The sequence below is a fragment of the Ruditapes philippinarum genome, unplaced genomic scaffold (assembly GCF_026571515.1).
Source record: "Ruditapes philippinarum isolate M1 unplaced genomic scaffold, ASM2657151v2 ctg1247_1_1_1_1, whole genome shotgun sequence".
Taxonomy (NCBI): domain Eukaryota; kingdom Metazoa; phylum Mollusca; class Bivalvia; order Venerida; family Veneridae; genus Ruditapes; species Ruditapes philippinarum.
This window is the reverse complement of record NW_026854859.1, coordinates 54,451-73,216: the sequence shown is the minus strand read 5'-3', so window position 1 is coordinate 73,216 and position 18,766 is coordinate 54,451. Positions and strand designations below refer to the sequence as shown.

Here is an 18,766-nt window from a genome sequence, read left to right as displayed (position 1 = left end):
ATTTCGAGGTCAAAAATTAACATTGTCTGTTAAAGGGTATATATTGTGTCCGATCTAGAACGTCCTTATAGTTCAAGGGATTTTGAAATAACTTGGCATAAACAGTCACAATAATAAGAAGATATGTTAAGTACAACACCTGCACCCCTACCTCTAAGGTCAAGGTCACACTTAGAGGTCAAAAGTTAACAGGGTCTGTTATATCATGTATATGGTATACTTTGTGTTCTGTCCATAACTTCTTCATAGATCAAGGGATTTTGAAAATACTTGGAATAAATAGTCACAATGATAAGATGATATGTCATGTGTAACACCAGTGTCCCTACCTTCAAGGTCAAGGTCACATGTAGAGGTCAAAGATTTACACAGTCTGTTATAGGGTATATTTTGTGTCCTATCCATAACTTTTTCATATATCAAGGGATTTTAAAAATACTTTGCACAAATAATCACAATAATAAGACGATATGTCAGGTCCCTACCTCCAAGGTCACACTAAGAGGTCAAAGATTAACATAGTCTGTTAGAGGGTATATTTTGTGTCCCATCTATAACATCTTCATAGTTCAAGGGATTTTGAAAATAGTTACAATAATAAGACGATATGTCAAGCACAACACCTGGACCCCTACCTCCAAGGTCAAGGTCACACTAAGAGGTCAAAGCTTAACATTCATTTTATTTCTTTAATAAATCTATTGTTGCATTTGCAGGTCTAGCATTGATCATAATTTTGGACTGAAAGTCCTTAGATCCATATCAATCTTTTGAAATAGCACAATTTTATGCTTCATATAAAACTCTGTTACAAATTCTTGTTATGATTGTTATGATTGTGATATAATAATTATCCTTTTTCTTTCTTTGGAAAGCCGTATGAAAATAAAATGTATTTTTGTTTTTTTTTGTTCAAAATTTGTTAATATATTTGTCCTATAATTTATATGTAACCTTTTTAAAATAAAAAAAAAATATTATTATTATTATCATTATTATCTTGAGCCTATACGACACTGCTTACTCAAAATATATCATATTGCCCTTAGTATTTGTTATATACAAGTAAACACGATTTATCATGGGGAAGTTGACTCTCCATCTTCTTTATATGCAGACAAATGAAAATAAAGATTAGTCGGGACATTGCTCGACTTTGGCGAAGCATACAATGCCGTAATGAGTGTCTTGAAATATATTACAGGCTGAAATAATGTTGAAAGTGAACCCGTGACCTATTGAATACCGTACCGCGTCCCTACCGACTATGCTATTTGGCCGCTTAGACACTATTTCCCTTAATTATTGAACAGTTTAATACCGTGACACATATATGTCTAGATAATTTCTAAGTCTAAAATATCGGATTATGCAACAGCTAATCATTATTATATTTAGTTTTAACTTAAATGTATCATGAAGCTTCTAATTGTCTAAAAGTAAACTGAATTTTACTTGGTCAGAAACTGTTAACAAGAACTTGTGCAGAAAAAAATCCAAATTTGCATCAATTCAATTAAAGTTTATGAGAAAAATTTAAAGAGGTCACGACACTACAACAATGTCATTCGTGTTGTTTGTTTTGTATGTATTTATTGTGTTTATACAGTATATTCAATCTTTTTTTACCATAAAATAATCCTATATAGCAAGTTAAGAAAACTGTTGAAAAATTTACACATGGACATGTCTTGCAGTTTTCATACGAGGGGGCAGCAAATTGTTATACATTATTCCCTGACGAATACTTTAAAAACTTGTAAGCAGCAGCAGTATTTGCCCTAATGTCATGACATGCACTACTATCATTGCAATATACTGTATCCTTAAGCCTCAGTCTCACTTACTCCCGGCAGAGCCCAGGATCATCCCGGTAAGTTACCGGGATGATCCGGGACGATCCGGGGTGAAATTATTGTTGCGGTCACACTTACCCCGGCAGCACTACGGTAGTTCTCAACTAACCACCCAGGATGCGCTCCTGATCATCCAGGCAGAACCCAGGTGCAGCTACGGTTCATGCCGGTGCTTCCCCGGTCGTTCCCGGATGACACCGGAAGAGCCCCGGTTGACCCAGGCAGAGCCCCGGTCGATCCAGGCAGAGCCCCGGCAGAGCCCAGGACGATCCAGGCAGAGCCCCGGTAGAACCCCGGTGGATTGAAAACGCCCGAAAATGATAACATTGATACATAATTTTTATTTAATATAATATCTATTGTTCCGGAATAGTTATTCATGATGATTTTCTGAAAAATCCTGATGCCATACTGGATAGAAGGGAAATGAGAGGGGTTTTAATACCAGCAAGTGCAATCATCGCAAATTGTCGTTATTCTTTTGAAATGATCCGGGCTTTGCCGGGGTTCTACCGGGATCAACCGTAGCTCTACCTTTATCATCCGGGGCTCTGCCTGTATTTTCCGGGGCTCTGTCGGCATTTTCCGGGGCTCTACCGTAGCTCTACCGTAGCTCTACCGGCTATATCATACCCCGGATCATCCCCGGTTTGTGCCGGCAGAGCTACGGTGCTTCCCCGGTATAACCCCGGTCGTTCCCGGCAGAGCTAAGGATGAAGCCGGCAAAGCTATACCTTCCCGGATCATCCCGGACCACCCCGGTGATATTAAATATTTTATTCCATCCGGGATCGAATGCCGGATGTTCCCGGATCATCCAGGATCATCCAGGACGTTGCCGGCAGAGTTACGGATGTACTCCGGTTGTTCCCGGTCGTACCCCGGTCGTTCCCGGATCACCCCGGATGTCTACCGGGGCTCTGCCGGGATGTAAGTGAGACTGTAGCTTTAGATTATTAGCAGATGATATCTGCTAAGTTCATCCTGAACATCAAATAAATCTAAGGAATATATCAAAAAAGTGCAATATAATGTCAAAAAAGTTACAAATATTATTAATATAATATATAATTGATCGGTGTAAAGAAGAACGTCTGATATAAAAAGTGAATAATTTCCAGGATCTGTAGATTACTATATGTGACAACTACTAGTAATTGGCTTACAAGAAAACAGAAATTTAAACATTTAATATAATAATTGCTACAAAAATTATGTATTATTAATCTCATAGAGAACCGTAACATCATTTTTTAAAGTAATATACCAAAGTTCCACACTCACTTTGAATTGTGCCAGAATTATTTTTTTTCTGACTGGTATGGTATTTCACAACTTATGCACTTTCAGTGTTTGCATCATGCGATTTTCCATTACAAATCACTATTTGATCTCATCTGATCAATCTAAACGCGTTTTCAAAAAGAGGATAGCAAATCCATATCGCAACCCATATCAGCCTCGTTTTCATTTTTGGAGTCCAAAATATCTTTATTAAATGCATATCATACTCCATATAGCCTCGTTTTCATTTTTACAGTCCAAAAAAATCAAATTCAAATTAAAGTATCAAAATTCTGTCAAAATGTCAATATTTGGTATAAAATAAAGAGCTCATTATACATTGTTGAGAACAATAATTATTATAATGGACAAGTACACACCTCTAAAACATATTTCATACTCGGCCAGCTACTCCTCTAATATAGTTTCGACGGTTGTGAACTCATCCAGTAGAATTCAGTATTGTACTCAGAAATGTATTATAACCTCATGGTACATGTATATATAGGACCTGTTATGAGTTGTGCTATTATACTTAATGTATGTAGCGTTAGTTTTTATTGGAAAAGCCATATATACATTTCTATAAATTTGTAAATTCTAAATTCAAAATTTCACCATTTCCATGTTTAGATTTTGAATTCCACTTTTAATCCAGTCTTAGGGGGCTTTACAACAGCTTGCATTTACTACATATGTCCATGAAAACAGGGTCAACCAAAACGTACCTGCAACACTTATAAATTTGCCGTATCAGGCGTTTTGGGGATTTTAGCTGTTTATCTCATTTTTAATATCATTAAATTATATTATATTTAATATTAATTTCTAATTTTAAGTATTCTTTATATGTTTTGGCAAAAATGATCAAATTATCAACTTTTTATGTCCAACTTGCAATTACATGTACTTATATGGTTGATATGGGCGTGTATTATTAAATAATGGTTTTCGATGTTGACAAAAGAAGAGGACGTTTTAAGACTAATGTTCTGCGTTGTTTTTAATTTATGATATATCCACAGTCACATCTTTGTCCTTTAAAAGCCTATTATATGATCTTGTATGATCGAACTGTAAAAACCTTTCAACAGTAAAAAAGGACGCAGGGAACAAAGAGCGGTTTATTTTTCTTTTAATTTAATTTTAACGTCTATGTTCATTCCATACGAGTTTAAGTGTCCGAATTATTAAAAGTTTGACAGATGAAAGTATTACAGAATTAGCATAGATTTTAAGCCGGCGTGACTTGCCTGAATATTTTTTTCCAAATTGTATTTTCTTCTTTCACAGTATTAGGAAAAAGAGTTGAGACAGATAACAAGGTAAATCTACGCAGCTATATTCATATGTCAATTATTCCTTTCGTCCCTACGTCTTTCAGAAATCGTTCTATTGATACTGATCTTGTTTTGTCTATGTCAAAAAAATCCATTACGAATTTATAATACAGCAGATCGAAATCCTTTATCTATGGAAAAATTAATGGAAAATTAATTAATTTACAGCTGTCTAGTAAATAAATACATTTGCAATTCATAGATATTCGGCAACTGAACCCTTTGTAGACAGATTTTGTAAGTTTTCTTTTCAGACAAGTTTACAATATGATTTGAATGACAGAAAAAAATGGCGACAGGAGCTAGATTAAAAAAAATCTGCTTTTTCTTTTGCAATACATATCTTTTAACACATAGCTAATTAAGTCTATTGGACCTCTATCCTAGGAAACGACTATCATCAAATTAAAAAGTAAAGTAATATATGAATATTGACAAATTAAGATAATCCGTCCACAAGTTTTCCAAATATATGTACACATGTATGCCATGTTCTATTCAGGATTAAGAGATGCCAAGCTTCCAATTATTTTCATACCTTCTAGTGAGGTTTTTGAACTACTTAAATATTTTGTTGAAACGTAAATAGTTTGTCAGTCAACAATTTTTTATTTAATTTCGGAATATGATGAGTTTTCGTGTATGGATCACTTAACATTTTGAACAATTTCCCTTTCATTGTCTCAAAGCTGTTTTAGGACATTTTTTTTAAGCCTGTTGTTGGGACTTTGACACACCTGAACTCACGAACAAGATTATTCCTAAAAAACTATCAAATGAAAATACATGGATGGGCGATTACTTCGAAATATCGAACAGTCAAAGAGTGTTTCATTTTTTCAAATATAAGTCATATTGAACAGAAAAAATGCAAATTATAATTTTTTACATCCATACAGCCTATAATGTTTATATCATATCCTGCCGGAATTTCACAGCTCTTTTTAACAGAAACTCATTTTGTTGTTACATGTAAGCTTGGTCCAGTGATGAAATAATGTTTGTAGACATTTATTGAATGACATGTAAATAGTCTCTTATAATTCTCCAAAGAATAGATATACTGTACATGATCAGTTTAATCACTAAACAGTTAAGATCAGATTTTAGTATAGAAATAAATTAAACTTTTTTCCTACCAGTATACAGTACTGTACTAGGTCCAGCAAGATCAGTCTGCTCCTCTGTGAAGAGTATTCATTTTCAGTGTGGATACAAAGATTGTTCAAATCCTACTGGGAGCCAAATTTTTATTTTTAATTTATTGTTCTAATTCATTATTTTTGTTTGGTAAGATCCTTTTTGCACAAATTGTATTTAGATAATAATTATTTGAAGATACAAGGATGCCCCATAGAAAATTGAAAAATATGACCCCTCTCCTTTTTTTCTTACAACAAACCAGTTTCTTTTTCAGATATGCGTTTCTTTGGTTTTGTTTCTTTTCATTTCAAAACACTGGGTGTTTCTTACCACTTCTAAAGTTACTGTAAATGGAGACGAAGTAAGTAAAACTGTTATTTAATTGATGAAACCATATTTGTTGTTGAACTGATACAAATTTTTACTTAAATCGTCAATATTTTTCATGCATTTAAGACGGCAAACTTTTGTTATTTTTACTATTTGTGTCAAAATATGATAAAGATTAATAATATAAAGTTTTTTTAAATGGCTGTTGTTCAAACAATGTGGACATATCTGTAAGAGTTAACTCAGTTAATGAAGGAACACATATAGTAGTATTCTACCTTATAAATTGGTTGTGTGAAACCTGATCCGCTAGAGGGCAGTTATACTTTCGCTTTGATCATTTCTGGAAAAAACGATATCTTTTTGCTAAAGTTTTAACCCTGGAAAAAAATACTGACAGGTACATTTAAATAAGCAGATTCATGTTGTATGCGATTTTTGTTGCTGAATATTTTACGTCTGTGTAATAGATGGAGAAATAAAACAAAAATATTTTATACGCAGTGTTGTCTGGGTAATCGAATGAGACTGAGAGCTTAAATAAGACTCTACTTTCGTTTTCAAAAGATAATTATCTGATCAATAAAATGCCCCAGCTACTGTTTGCTCGACTGCATCATTATTAAAACATACACATTGAGCTTTTAAAAAAGGCTTGGTATTAAATCAAACTGTTGCTAAATAAATTAAAAGTAAATTAAGATTTTTAACAGTTTCAATCAAAGTATTCCATTATAGTTTATTGCCATAAATATGTATGACTTTCCTGGTTTTGAGTACTATAGTAATTTAATAGTAATTATCCCCCGCCGATGGAATCGGAAGGGGGATATAGTTTTGGCGTTGTCCGTCCGTCCGAATTTCATTTCCGGAGTAGTTCTCTGCAACTACTGGCTGGAATTCAACGAAACTTTATGGGAATCATCAATATCAAGAGGAGATGCGCATATCGTCGGCTTGTTCCGGTCCGACCCTTTAACTCAGAGTTATGGCCCTTGATTAGTTATGTAGTATGCATATAGAGTAAAAATGGTTTCCGGAGTAGTTCTCTGCAACTACAGTTGAGTTCACACTAAACTTCCCACCCTTGTGCACTTCTAGTGCACTAGAGCTGAACTAGAAGTGCACACCGTGTGCACTTCTAGTGCACTAGACCATATGACCAGGCTGGCCAGGGAAGGTGACTGACACCTAAATGGTTTATTGGATAATTGTATATCAAGTGACAGGGGGCATCTATTGTTAAGCTGCTGTGAGAAAAAAACTTTGGGCATATATGGCCTATTCATGAATATAAATAAGTATTTTAAAATTTTAACATTTTAGGTGATATCATGTTAAAGCTTAAAATTAAAAAAAAATTGTTTATTGTAATCATATTTTTATTAACAAGTATTTAACTGTAAGTGTAAAATAATACCCCTTAAAATCAAATTTATAGAATTAATAAGGTTAAGTTTAAATATTCTCTGTAATGGATAATTGTGTAAAAGTGTTTTTAAAGCTATTTTTGATGGCCATGTATTTCAATTTTTATAGGGTACAAATGGGAAAATCAAAATGTGATAATTCTGGCCAAATTAATTTAGTTTGTAACAACATTAACTTTTTTTTCATAAGCTCAAACAAATCATGGAAAGGTTTATATTTAAGCTAAAATATTATTTCTATAATATATGTACTGGCTGGAATTCAACGAAACTTTATGGGAATCATCAATATCAAGAGGAGAAGCGCATATCGTCGGCTTGTTCCAGTCCGACCCTTTAACTCAGAGTTATGGCCCTTGATTAGTTATGTAGTATGCATATAGAGTAAAAATCGTTTCCGGAGTAGTCCTCTGCAACTACTGGCTGGAATTCAACGAAACTTTATGGGAATCATCAATATCAAGAGGAGATGCGCATATCGTCGACTTGTTCCGGTCAGACACTTTAACTCAGAGTTATGGTCCTTGATTAGTTATGTAGTATGCATATAGAGTAAAAATCGTTTCCGGAGTAGTCCTCTGCAACTACTGGCTGGAATACAACGAAACTTTATGGGAATCATCAATATCAAGAGGAGATGCGCATATCGTCAGCTTGTTCCGGTCAGACACTTTAACTCAGAGTTATGGTCCTTGATTAGTTATGTAGTATGCATATAGAGTAAAAATCGTTTCCGCACTACTTCTCTGCAACTACTGGCTGGAATTCAACGAAACTTTATGGGAACCTTCAATACCAAGAGGAGATGGGCATATCGTCGGCTTGTTCCGGTCAGACACTTTAACTCAGAGTTATGGCCCTTGATTAGTTATGTAATATGCATATGGAGTAAAAATCGTTTTCGGAGTAGTTCTCTGCAACTACTGGCTGGAATTCAACGAAACTTTATGGGAATCATCAATATCAAGAGGAGATGCGCATATCGTCAGCTTGTTCCGGTCAGACCCTTTAACTCAGAGTTATGGCTCTTGATTAGTTATGTAGTATGAATATAGAGTAAAAATCATTTCCGCACTACTTCTCTGCAACTACTGGTTGGAATTCAACGAAACTTTATGGGAACCTTCAATACCAAGAGGAGATGCGCATATCGTCGACTTGTTCCGGTCAGACACTTTAACTCAGAGTTATGGCCCTTGATTAGTTATGCAGTATGCATATGGAGTAAAAATCGTTTCCGCGCTACTTCTCTGCAACTACTGGCTGGAATACATCGAAACTTTATGGGAACCTTCAATACCAAGAGGAGATGCGCATATCGTCGACTTGTTCCGGTCAGACACTTTAACTCAGAGTTATGGCCCTTGATTAGTTATGCAGTATCCATATAGAAAAATATTTGTTTCCTCCCTACTTCTCTGCTACTACTGGCTGGAATTCAATGAAACTTTATGGGATACTAAGAGGAGATGTGTATATAGTCGCCTTGGTCAGATACTTATAACTCAGATTTATGGCCCTTGATTAGTTATGTAGTATGCATACATCTCATTGGCATTTCCAGATTTTACTATTTAACACAAAGTTATGGCTCTGTTATTGCCCTGAATATTTATCAAGTTCAAAGAATATTACTGTTTATGCCATGATTAATATATAAATAAAGCCTTATGCCTTCAGTTGTTGTGTTAATAATAACCAGTACTCGGCGGGGGATATAAATTCAACGAATTTGCTTGTTTCCCTATCCATTGTCTTATGGAAACATACGTATCAAAAGCATATAGATACCTGTACTGGCATGCGAGCAGTTCCCATACAAAAGCAGTACTGTATCCATATTTTTCATGTTAACACTTTATGTTACTTGCATTCTTGAAGAATTGATATTAAATCATGCAGATGTGTGAACAAAACCAAATCTATGTGTCGTATTGGCAGAAGGTACAAATTTATTTTTCATTTTGGCAATATCCAGGAATAGTCCCCCCGTGACAAACGCATTTAACGAACAGGAAAATAGGTTCAACTGGTCATTTACTTTTATTAATAATATCTGTCATATTTTGCGATTAGGAACGGAATATCCGTCCCGAGGTGACCCGCCCATTGGGCGGTAACGAGGCTTGCCGAGTTACCGCCCATGGGCGGGTGACCGAGGGACGGATATTCCGATCCGAACCGCAAACATATGTCAGATATTTTTTCTTGCATATTCTACCATATTCCATTATAGTTTAAATTCTTTATGTTTACTTTCAATGAAAATTTATATCATTACAACCGTAACTACTTTCATTCAATAGCGTATGAATTACAAAATCATTCATAACGGTAAAATGACGTCATCTTCATCGTGCCATTGTACAGCACGCGACTCATCTGGAACCCCCCATGCCAGATGAAATTTCCGGCATGGGTAAAACTAACGGAAACGCCAGTCTGATATGCAAGAAAAACGTTTCTAAACACAAAGGACTAACGTTTTGTAGGTTTACTTTTTGTAGGCATGCTTAAATAATGTTGGAATTTGAGAAAAATGCGTTGGTCTCTTGATTCAAATTTTCAATCTGTCAAATCTGCATATTTATGAGGGAATATAGAGAAAAATCTGCGGTGTAGAGTCTGAAGAAATATATGACTAGACATCGGATCCAGTTCCTTACAAGCAAAGCACAAGTACATCCTGTAGAAACTGAACTACTTGTAGTATGGACTGGAATAAAATCACCTACCCGTTTTCCCCACAAATAATCCTCCATCTTGAAAATTCTGTACTGTTACCAGAAAGCGCGATACTGTAACAAGGTCCCTACGGTGTTTACGCTTCAAACCAAAAAAATAAATAGAATTTATACAGAAATTCATGCTGGGACTTTTACAAATGTCATTTTAGCATGATTTGAGTACATAAGATAATTTTTATATTTTTGTCATTAATTTGCCTGAGCATCCCTTTAAGTCTTCTTGCGTAAAAATGCATTGCCAAGAGCTTAAATATTTATCCTCGAGTATTTCCCAGCAGACATCTACAAATATTAAAAAAAATAATGCAGGCTGGAAAAAAGGGGAAAAAAAAAGAAAAAACCCAATGTGACCTCATTACTGGCTTTAACTTTTTTCTAGCAATGTCTCTCAAGTGAGAGATCCAGGGCCATAATATGCCCCTGTTATTTAAAAATCTTATAAAGTTTGTTTAGATAAAGATCCTGTAACATAATCTTTTCATGGTTTTATTTCATAAATATGATGCTCAAATTAAGATTTGTCAATATTGTAAGTTCCAATAAGCATTATTATGTCTCCCCCACCTCGGGGGGAGACATATTGTTTTTGCCCTGTCCGTCCGTCAGTCCGTCCGTCCGTCAGTCCATCCGTCCATTCTTCGTTTCCGGACGATAACTAGAGTTCCTTTTGACCTACAGCCCTCAAACTTCATAGGATGATTGGTCTTATAGAGCAGATGATCCCTATTGTTTTTGGGGTCAGTAGGTCAAAGGTCAAGGTCACAGTGACCGTTGGTCAATTTCTCGTTTCCGGACGATAACTAGAGTTCCTTTTGACCTACAGCCCTCAAACTTCATAGGATGATTGGTCTTATAGAGCAGATGATCCCTATTGTTTTTGGGGTCAGTAGGTCAAAGGTCAAGGTCACAGTGACCGTTGGTCAATTTCTCGTTTCCGGATGATAACTAGAGTTCCTTTTGACCTACAGCCCTCAAACTTCATAGGATGATTGGTCTTATAGAGCAGATGATCCCTATTGTTTTTGGGGTCAGTAGGTCAAAGGTCAAGGTCACAGTGACCGTTGGTCAATTTCTCATTTCCGGATGATAACTAGAGTTCCTTTTGACCTACAACCCTCAAACTGGGGGGAGACATATTGTTTTTGCCCTGTCCGTCCGTCAGTCCGTCCGTCCGTCCATTCTTCGTTTCCGGACGATAACTAGAGTTCCTTTTGACCTACAGCTCTCAAACTTCATAGGATGAATGGTCTTATTGAGCAGATGATCCCTATTGTTTTTGGGGTCAGTAGTTTAAAGGTCAAGGTCACAGTGACCGTTGGTCAATTTCTCGTTTCCGGATGATAACTAGAGTTCCTTTTGACCTACAGCCCTCAAACTTCATAGGATGATTGGTCTTATAGAGCTGATGATCCCTATTGTTTTTGGGGTCAGTAGGTCAAAGGTCAAGGTCACACTGACCGTTGGTCAATTTCTCGTTTCCGGATGATAACTAGAGTTCCTTTAGACCTACAGACCTCAAACTTCATAGGATGATTGGTCTTATTGAGCAGATGATCCCTATTGTTTTTGGGGTCAGTAGTTCAAAGGTCAAGGTCACAGTGACCGTTGGTCAATTTCTCGTTTCCGGATGATAACTAGAGTTCCTTTTGACCTACAGCCCTCAAACTTCATAGGATGATTGGTCTTATAGAGCAGATGATCCCTATTGTTTTTGGGGTCAGTAGGTCAAAGGTCAAGGTCACAGTGACCGTTGGTCAATTTCTCATTTCCGGATGATAACTAGAGTTCCTTTTGACCTACAACCCTCAAACTTCATAGGATGATTGGTCTTATTAATCAAATGATCCCTATTGTTTTAATGGTCAGTAGGTCAAAGGTCAAGGTCACAGCGACCGTTGGTTAATTTCTCCTTTCCGGATGATAACTAGAGTTCCTTTAGACCTACAACCCTCAAACTTCATAGGATGATTGGTCTTATTGAGCAGATGATCCCTCTTGTTTATGGGGTCAGTAGGTCAAAGGTTAAGGTCACAGTGACCATTGGTCATTTTCTCATTTCCGGATGATAACTAGAGTTCTTATCAGTGAGGACATTTAACTATTATTGATATATCAGTGATATATCAGTTGTCTGGTTTTATATACTCTGTTCTTTTATCTCCATTTCCATTCCTGTTTCCATTCACAGTTATTCTCAGCAGTGGGGGAGACATGCGCTTTTTTACAAAAGCATCCTCTAGTTTATAAAGATATTACCCAATTTAACATTTCATGTAAATAAAGGGAGGTAATTAGAAATTTATTTCCATAAATTCTAAGTCAAATTTTCCAATAAGAAATGAATGCATGTAATTTATTGATTAAATATAATGTGCACAAATATTTGCAGTACACTTTTTACATATTCATGATGTTTGAAAATTGTTTTATTTGCATAATTATATACATATACAGTTGACTCTCAATAAGTCAAAATCGCTTTACTCAAAATTCGGCCTTAGTCGAATAATTTCTAAAGTCCCGTCAAATTTTCTTCTTTATATTTGTATTTTAACTCCGCTTAGGTCAAATTTTGACTTGCCGAGACTCCTGTTTAGTCGAAAAGAAAAATTTGGTCCCTCAATTAAAGTCCAACATATTTACATCTCAATAAGTCGAAGTCTGATCAAAGGTCGGCAACATCAAGGTGAGATGTTGTCACTCATGATTTACACGTTTCATAGTAATTTTTAATTGCTGGTCATCATGTATTACTAACACGTCGTAAAAGTGGCTTTAATCCGTTTCAGGACTTAATTGGTTTTAACAGTTAGATAACTAAATTAAAATTTAATTACATTTCTTAAAGAAAGTTGACTCATGCCAGTCTGACGGGTGTTAGTCAAATAACAGCCTAGGTAGTGATGTGTGTTATCAACGTAAAGGACATTTGTTTAATTAATTATCTGTCATATTTGTACTTCCGGTTCAGGATAGTTGCTAATTTCGTTTTCGTCCGATGATGAATTAAATCAAATGTAATTGTGTGTTTCTGTTTCACTATTAATATACATGTATTAAATTTTGATTGATATATTTTTGTTCATTAATAATTTGCAGTTGTAAGTGATTTACCGTCATTTCAATGGTTGAATATTGCAGCATTGCCCCTAACAACAATAACAAACCTACTCCTTTGCACATTCAATCAGGCACATGTATATACATGTAATGGTGGTAGTTCCACGTTACTCGAATTCCGTTTCTCTCGAAGTTAAATGCCCAGTCCCTTGGATTTCGAGTTACCGAGAGTCAACGGTATAATGTTTTGCAAGTGTGGTATATACACGTGTGGTATATATGACGTTTATGTTTCAGAAATAAAGAGGAATAGTCCTGCATTATGAAGTGCTCTGACAGCACATGTAGTTCTGTGGGGCCGGGCAAGTTTTGTCATGAGTGTGGGTCAAAGATGATTGAAGAAGTTAAAACAGATACTGTTGTTATATGCAATGGCAAACAAGACAATGGAGACCCTTGTCAGTCAGAGCTTGTGAAGGGACTAAAATTTTGTCCTAATTGTGGAACAAAAGTTGACCAGTCATTATTTAATCTTCAAGAGGAAAGATGCAGTAAATGTAGCCATATCCTACTAACAGGACAGTCATTCTGTACTGAATGTGGTCATAGAAAAAATGTTAGAAGTAAGTAAATTATTAAATGTTATAATCCAAATCCTGTATCTACATCCCCGCTTTACAAAGTAGTAAGTGAGGTATACTGGAATCAGCTTGTGTGGCTATTAGGCCACCATCAAAGACATCCAAACCTTGTATGATATATTATGTAAAGGTATGGCACTTGTAAATATTAAATAGTTAATAGTTATCCTACACACCTGTGTTTCAATGTTTCACTTTGGTCAAAGCTTGCTTGCAACATTATGTGCCATCAAATATTGATTATAATAGAGAGTCTCTGTCCAAAGCCTATGAATTGAGCTTAGAATTTGACTGAGTTATAAGATTTTGTGTACTCAGAAAATTTCTAATTGAAGTAAGTGTGCAAGATAAATCTTTATAACTACTGAAGGTATTCACTTGAAACTTCACAGATGTCTGAAGGTCACAGTCTACAATCGCACCCCTTTCTAATCTATCAAAATTTCTTATTTATTTTTGTTTGCAGTGTAAATAGAAAAATTGTTCTCTTAAGACTGCAAGTATGTCTTCATGATGATTATTGTAGGTCAATGAAGAAATGCATGCCGTTTCAATAACACAACAATATGAAAATAACTAAAGAATCGTGCAATAGCCAATAGTAATGCATAATTGTGCAATTCTATAGCTGAATATATTATACATGTAACTATGCTTCAATGTAGTATTATGATTATGATAATGGTAGTTTGAAAAAATAATGTCTAAGGATTATTGCATTGTTGTACTTATCATATCAATAAAACACAAATTTTTTCCTCAAAACAGTAGTGAAGTTGTTATTCTCACGATTGATGTAAAAAAAGAAACATATTTGTAGAAACAATTTTGTTACCATATTACCATTTATTACTGAAAGGCGTTTTTAGGATTATGTAATTTTCCATTATGAATGAAGTTTTAAATTTATATGCAACTAAAAGAAAAAAGTGCTACCTGAAAATATAATTTCTTTCCGTAATATTATTAATATATAATATACAAGACAGAGAATCAAAGGCGGGCAGTAAGCCACATTGAATTTACCAGAGCACAGTTTAACCATCGCATAGTTGCTGGGCAGGCTGTCAAGCAGTTTACCAGTACAAGTAGCCTTCACTTTCGCAAGGAACTGAAACTTCTGTACATGCCAGAGCAGAGGTACAGTGTGAGTGACCGTGATCAAATTTACCTGATTGCAGTCCTACTAGAAGTATTTAATTTCAATGGGAGATAACCCATTACTGCAATAAGGTCTGGAGAATTGTGTCTTATGCTAAGTTACTTTCAATTTTTACTTCTTACTACAATATTAAGTACAGGTTAAAGTTTATTAGTACATATTTACAAAATTAAATTGGTGACCAATTTGTTTTTGTTTACTATATACTAATAAATTTTAACCTGCTGTTGCTGATTTACCAAAGTAAATGTGTTACGATTCATCTCAAATACTACAATCCTATTGGACAAAAATAATTTCAAAAACTTATCAGTATTAATCTGTAAAGATATAATATTGCAGTGGTATTTTTAAAAAAAAACAAACAAAACAGGTTGGCCATTTTCAGAAAATATGGCAATGTGTACTGTATTACGTCATAGATAAAAATAAAAAAGTCAAAGGTTAGGTACATGTATATATGCCAGTGCATTATTTTTTTGTCCAATAGGATTGCAGTATTTCAAATGAATCGTAACACATTTTCTTTGGTAAATCAGCAAACTGATAATCAGTCTAGTATATCAACTATTTATAAAAATAATTTTAAACAGCAGGTTAATATTTATTAGTATATATATTAACAAAAACAAATTGGTCATCAATTTAATTTTGTAAATAGTACTTATAAACTTTAACCTAAACTTAATCTGTAAAGATATAATAATGCAGTGGTATTTTTCAAAAAAACAAAACAGGTTTGCCATTTTCAGAAAAAACCAAGTTTTATTCTCTAAAAAAATTTAAAAATTGTTTAAAAAAGGTTAACTTTAACACTTAATTTTAAAAAAGCGTTTTAAAAATGAAAACCCAAAAGAAAAAGGGGTTTTAAGCATAAATAAAAAGATAAATTGATAAATAAAAAGGGGGGTTTTTAAATTTTTTAGCCAAAACGAATGAAACACGGGTTTAACCAAAATTAAATTTTAAACTCTTTTTTTTTAAAAGATTTTTTTCAAAAAAATCTATAAAAAGTCTTAAAATTTCTTTGATTAAATTTTTAAAAAAACCTTTTACAAATTTTTTAAAAAATCAAAAAATATATTGCATTTTTTTTTTATGATAAAAAAAAAAGGGCGGGATAGGTTTTTTCCCTTTTTTTAAAATTTTTTGTTTTTTCCCAAAAAAGAAAATCCTTTATTAAATTTTAGTAAGAAAATAAATTTTTAAAAATTTTGTCATGTTATATCTTTTTTTTTCATTTTTTTTGGGTTTTCCCTTTTTTCCGCTGTTAAAATAAAAATAATGATAAAAAGGGGGGGGAATTTTTAAAAAATTAATTTGGCCTTATCAAAAAAGGTTTAAAGGGGAGGTGTTTTTAAAAAAATTTAAAATCTTTTGAAAAAAAAAGGTTTTTTGTAAAATTTTAAGGGTTTTAAAAAATTAAATTTTAAGTTTTTTTTTAAATTGGGGAAAATTTGGGGGAAAAAAGGGTTTTTTTTTAAATTTTATAGTTTAATTATTTTTTAACTTTAAAAATTTCATAAATTAAGAGTTTTTTTTTAAAATTTTGGGGGATATTTTTATTAAAAAAATTTTTTGAAAAAAAATTAAAATGGGAAATTAAATTTTGTTGACTTTTAAATTAAGGTCCCTTTTATCTTTTAAAAAAACTTTAAAAAAACTTTTAAAACAAAATAAATTAAAACAAATTTTTTTTTTTTTTTTCGGGGGAAACCCCTTTTTTTTGCCCCAAAAAAAACCCAAAAATTTTTGGAAAAATTAGGGGTTTATTTCTTAAACTTTTTGATAAAAAAAATTTTATGTGGTAAAAAAAAAATCTTAAAAAAAAAATTTTTTGGTTCCAAATTTAAAAAAAAAAAAATTTTTTACCTTTAAAAATTGGTTAAAAATTGATATAAATTTCCCCCAAAAAAATTTTTGGGAAAAATTTAAAAAAATTTAAATTTTTTTTCCGCCTTTTTCCCTTAAATTTTTTTAAAAATACAATACCGTTAAGGGACAAAATGTTTGTTTGTTAAAAAATTTTTTTAGTTCGGACCCCAAAAAAAATTGTTTTTGATTCCCCCCAAAAAGCCCAAATTTTTTTTTTTAAAACCTTGGTTAAAAAAATTTTAATATTAAAATTCGCTTAAAATTTTGAAATTTTAAGTGAAAAAAAAAAATTTAAAAATTTTAAACCGGTTTAATGAAATACTTTTTAAAATTTGACCTATTCTGGGCTAAATTTAAATCAAATTTGTTGTGGGAAATCCTTGTTAATTAAAAATTTTTTTTTTTTGGGTTTTAAAATTTTTTTTTTTGTTTTTTTTTTAGGTTTAAAGAAAAAGGACCTTAAACTAAAGAAAAAAAATAAATAAACTTTTTACTCTGGAAAACTTAAATTAAAAAAATTTTAAAAATCTTTTAAAAAATTTTACTAAAAAAATTCTTTTTTATTAAAAAAAAAGTTTGCTCATATGAATTTTGAATGGCCCCTTTTAGGGGCCGCTTAAGCTAAAAAATAGAAATACCGTTAAAGGTTTATATCTAGAGAACTAATTGATGGATGATCACTAAACTTTTTCTGTAGCATTGTTGGGTAGTCAATTATCAAGTTTGCTAAAAAAAAATTTAATTAGCCCCCATTTTAGGCACGGCGCAAAAGCTATAAATAGAAAATACCTTGAAATGTCTATTTCTATAGAACTAATTGATGGATGATCACCAAACTTTGTATTGTAGCATTCTTGGGTAGTATTTTAGCAAGTTTGGTTATATTAATTTGATTGGCCCCTTTTAGGGGTCTCTATAGCTAAAAATAGGAAAATCTTAAGATATCTTCTTCTACAGAACTAACTGATGGATGATCACCAAACTTTGTCTGTAGCATTCTTGGGTAGACTTTTATCAAGTTTGCTCATATGAATTTGAATGGCCCCTTTTAGGGGCCGCTTAAGCTAAAAATAGAAATACCGTTAAAGTTTATTTCTAGGAACTAATTGATGGATGATCACTAAACTTTTTCTGTAGCATTGTTGGGTAGTCATTTTATCAAGTTTTGCTAAACAAAATTTAATTAGCCCATTTTAGGGGCGCAAAAGCTATAAATAGAAAATACCTTGAAATGTCTATTTCTATAGAACTAATTGATGGATGATCACCAAACTTTGTCTGTAGCATTCTTGGGTAGTATTTTAGCAAGTTTGGTTATATTAATTTGATTGGCCCCTTTTAGGGGTCTCTATAGCTAAAAATAGAAAACCTTAAGATATCTTTCTTTCTACAGAACTAACTGATGGATGATCACCAAACTTTGTCTGTAGCATTCTTGGGTAGTCTTTTATCAAGTTTGCTCATATGATTTTGATTCTCCCCTTTTAGGGGCCGCTTAAGCTAAAAATAGAAATACCTTTAAATGTCTATTTCTACAGAGCTAATGGATGGATGATCACCAAACTTTGTCTGTAGCATTGTTGGGTAGTCTTTTATCAAGTTTGCTCATATTATTTTGATTGGCCTCTTTAAGGGGCATCTTAAGCTAAAAATAGAAAAAACCTTTAAACTGTTTTTCTACTACAGAACTAAGTGATGGATGATCACCAAACTTTGTCAGTAGCATTATTTGGTAGTCTTTTATCAAGTTTGCTCATATTAATTTGATTGGCCCCTTTTAGGGGCGGCTAAAATTAAAGATAGAAATATGTTTAAACATCTTCTCCTACAGAACTAAGTGATGGATGATCACTAAACTTTGTCTGTAGCATATTTGGGTTATCTTTTATCAAGTTTGC

General features: G+C 33.3%; 1 protein-coding gene across 1 annotated transcript in view; it reads left to right on the top strand.

Moving 5' to 3' along the window:
• The first annotated feature begins 6,265 nt into the window (after positions 1-6,265).
• Positions 6,266-18,766, top strand: part of LOC132741326 (E3 ubiquitin-protein ligase rnf213-alpha-like) — a 57,170-nt gene continuing 44,669 nt past the window's right edge. The window contains exons 1-2 of the mRNA XM_060729470.1: positions 6,266-6,353; positions 13,488-13,813. Of these exons, the coding sequence (XP_060585453.1) occupies positions 13,513-13,813 (301 nt within the window). The 5' untranslated portion in view covers positions 6,266-6,353; positions 13,488-13,512. The remainder of the gene's footprint in view (positions 6,354-13,487; positions 13,814-18,766) is intronic.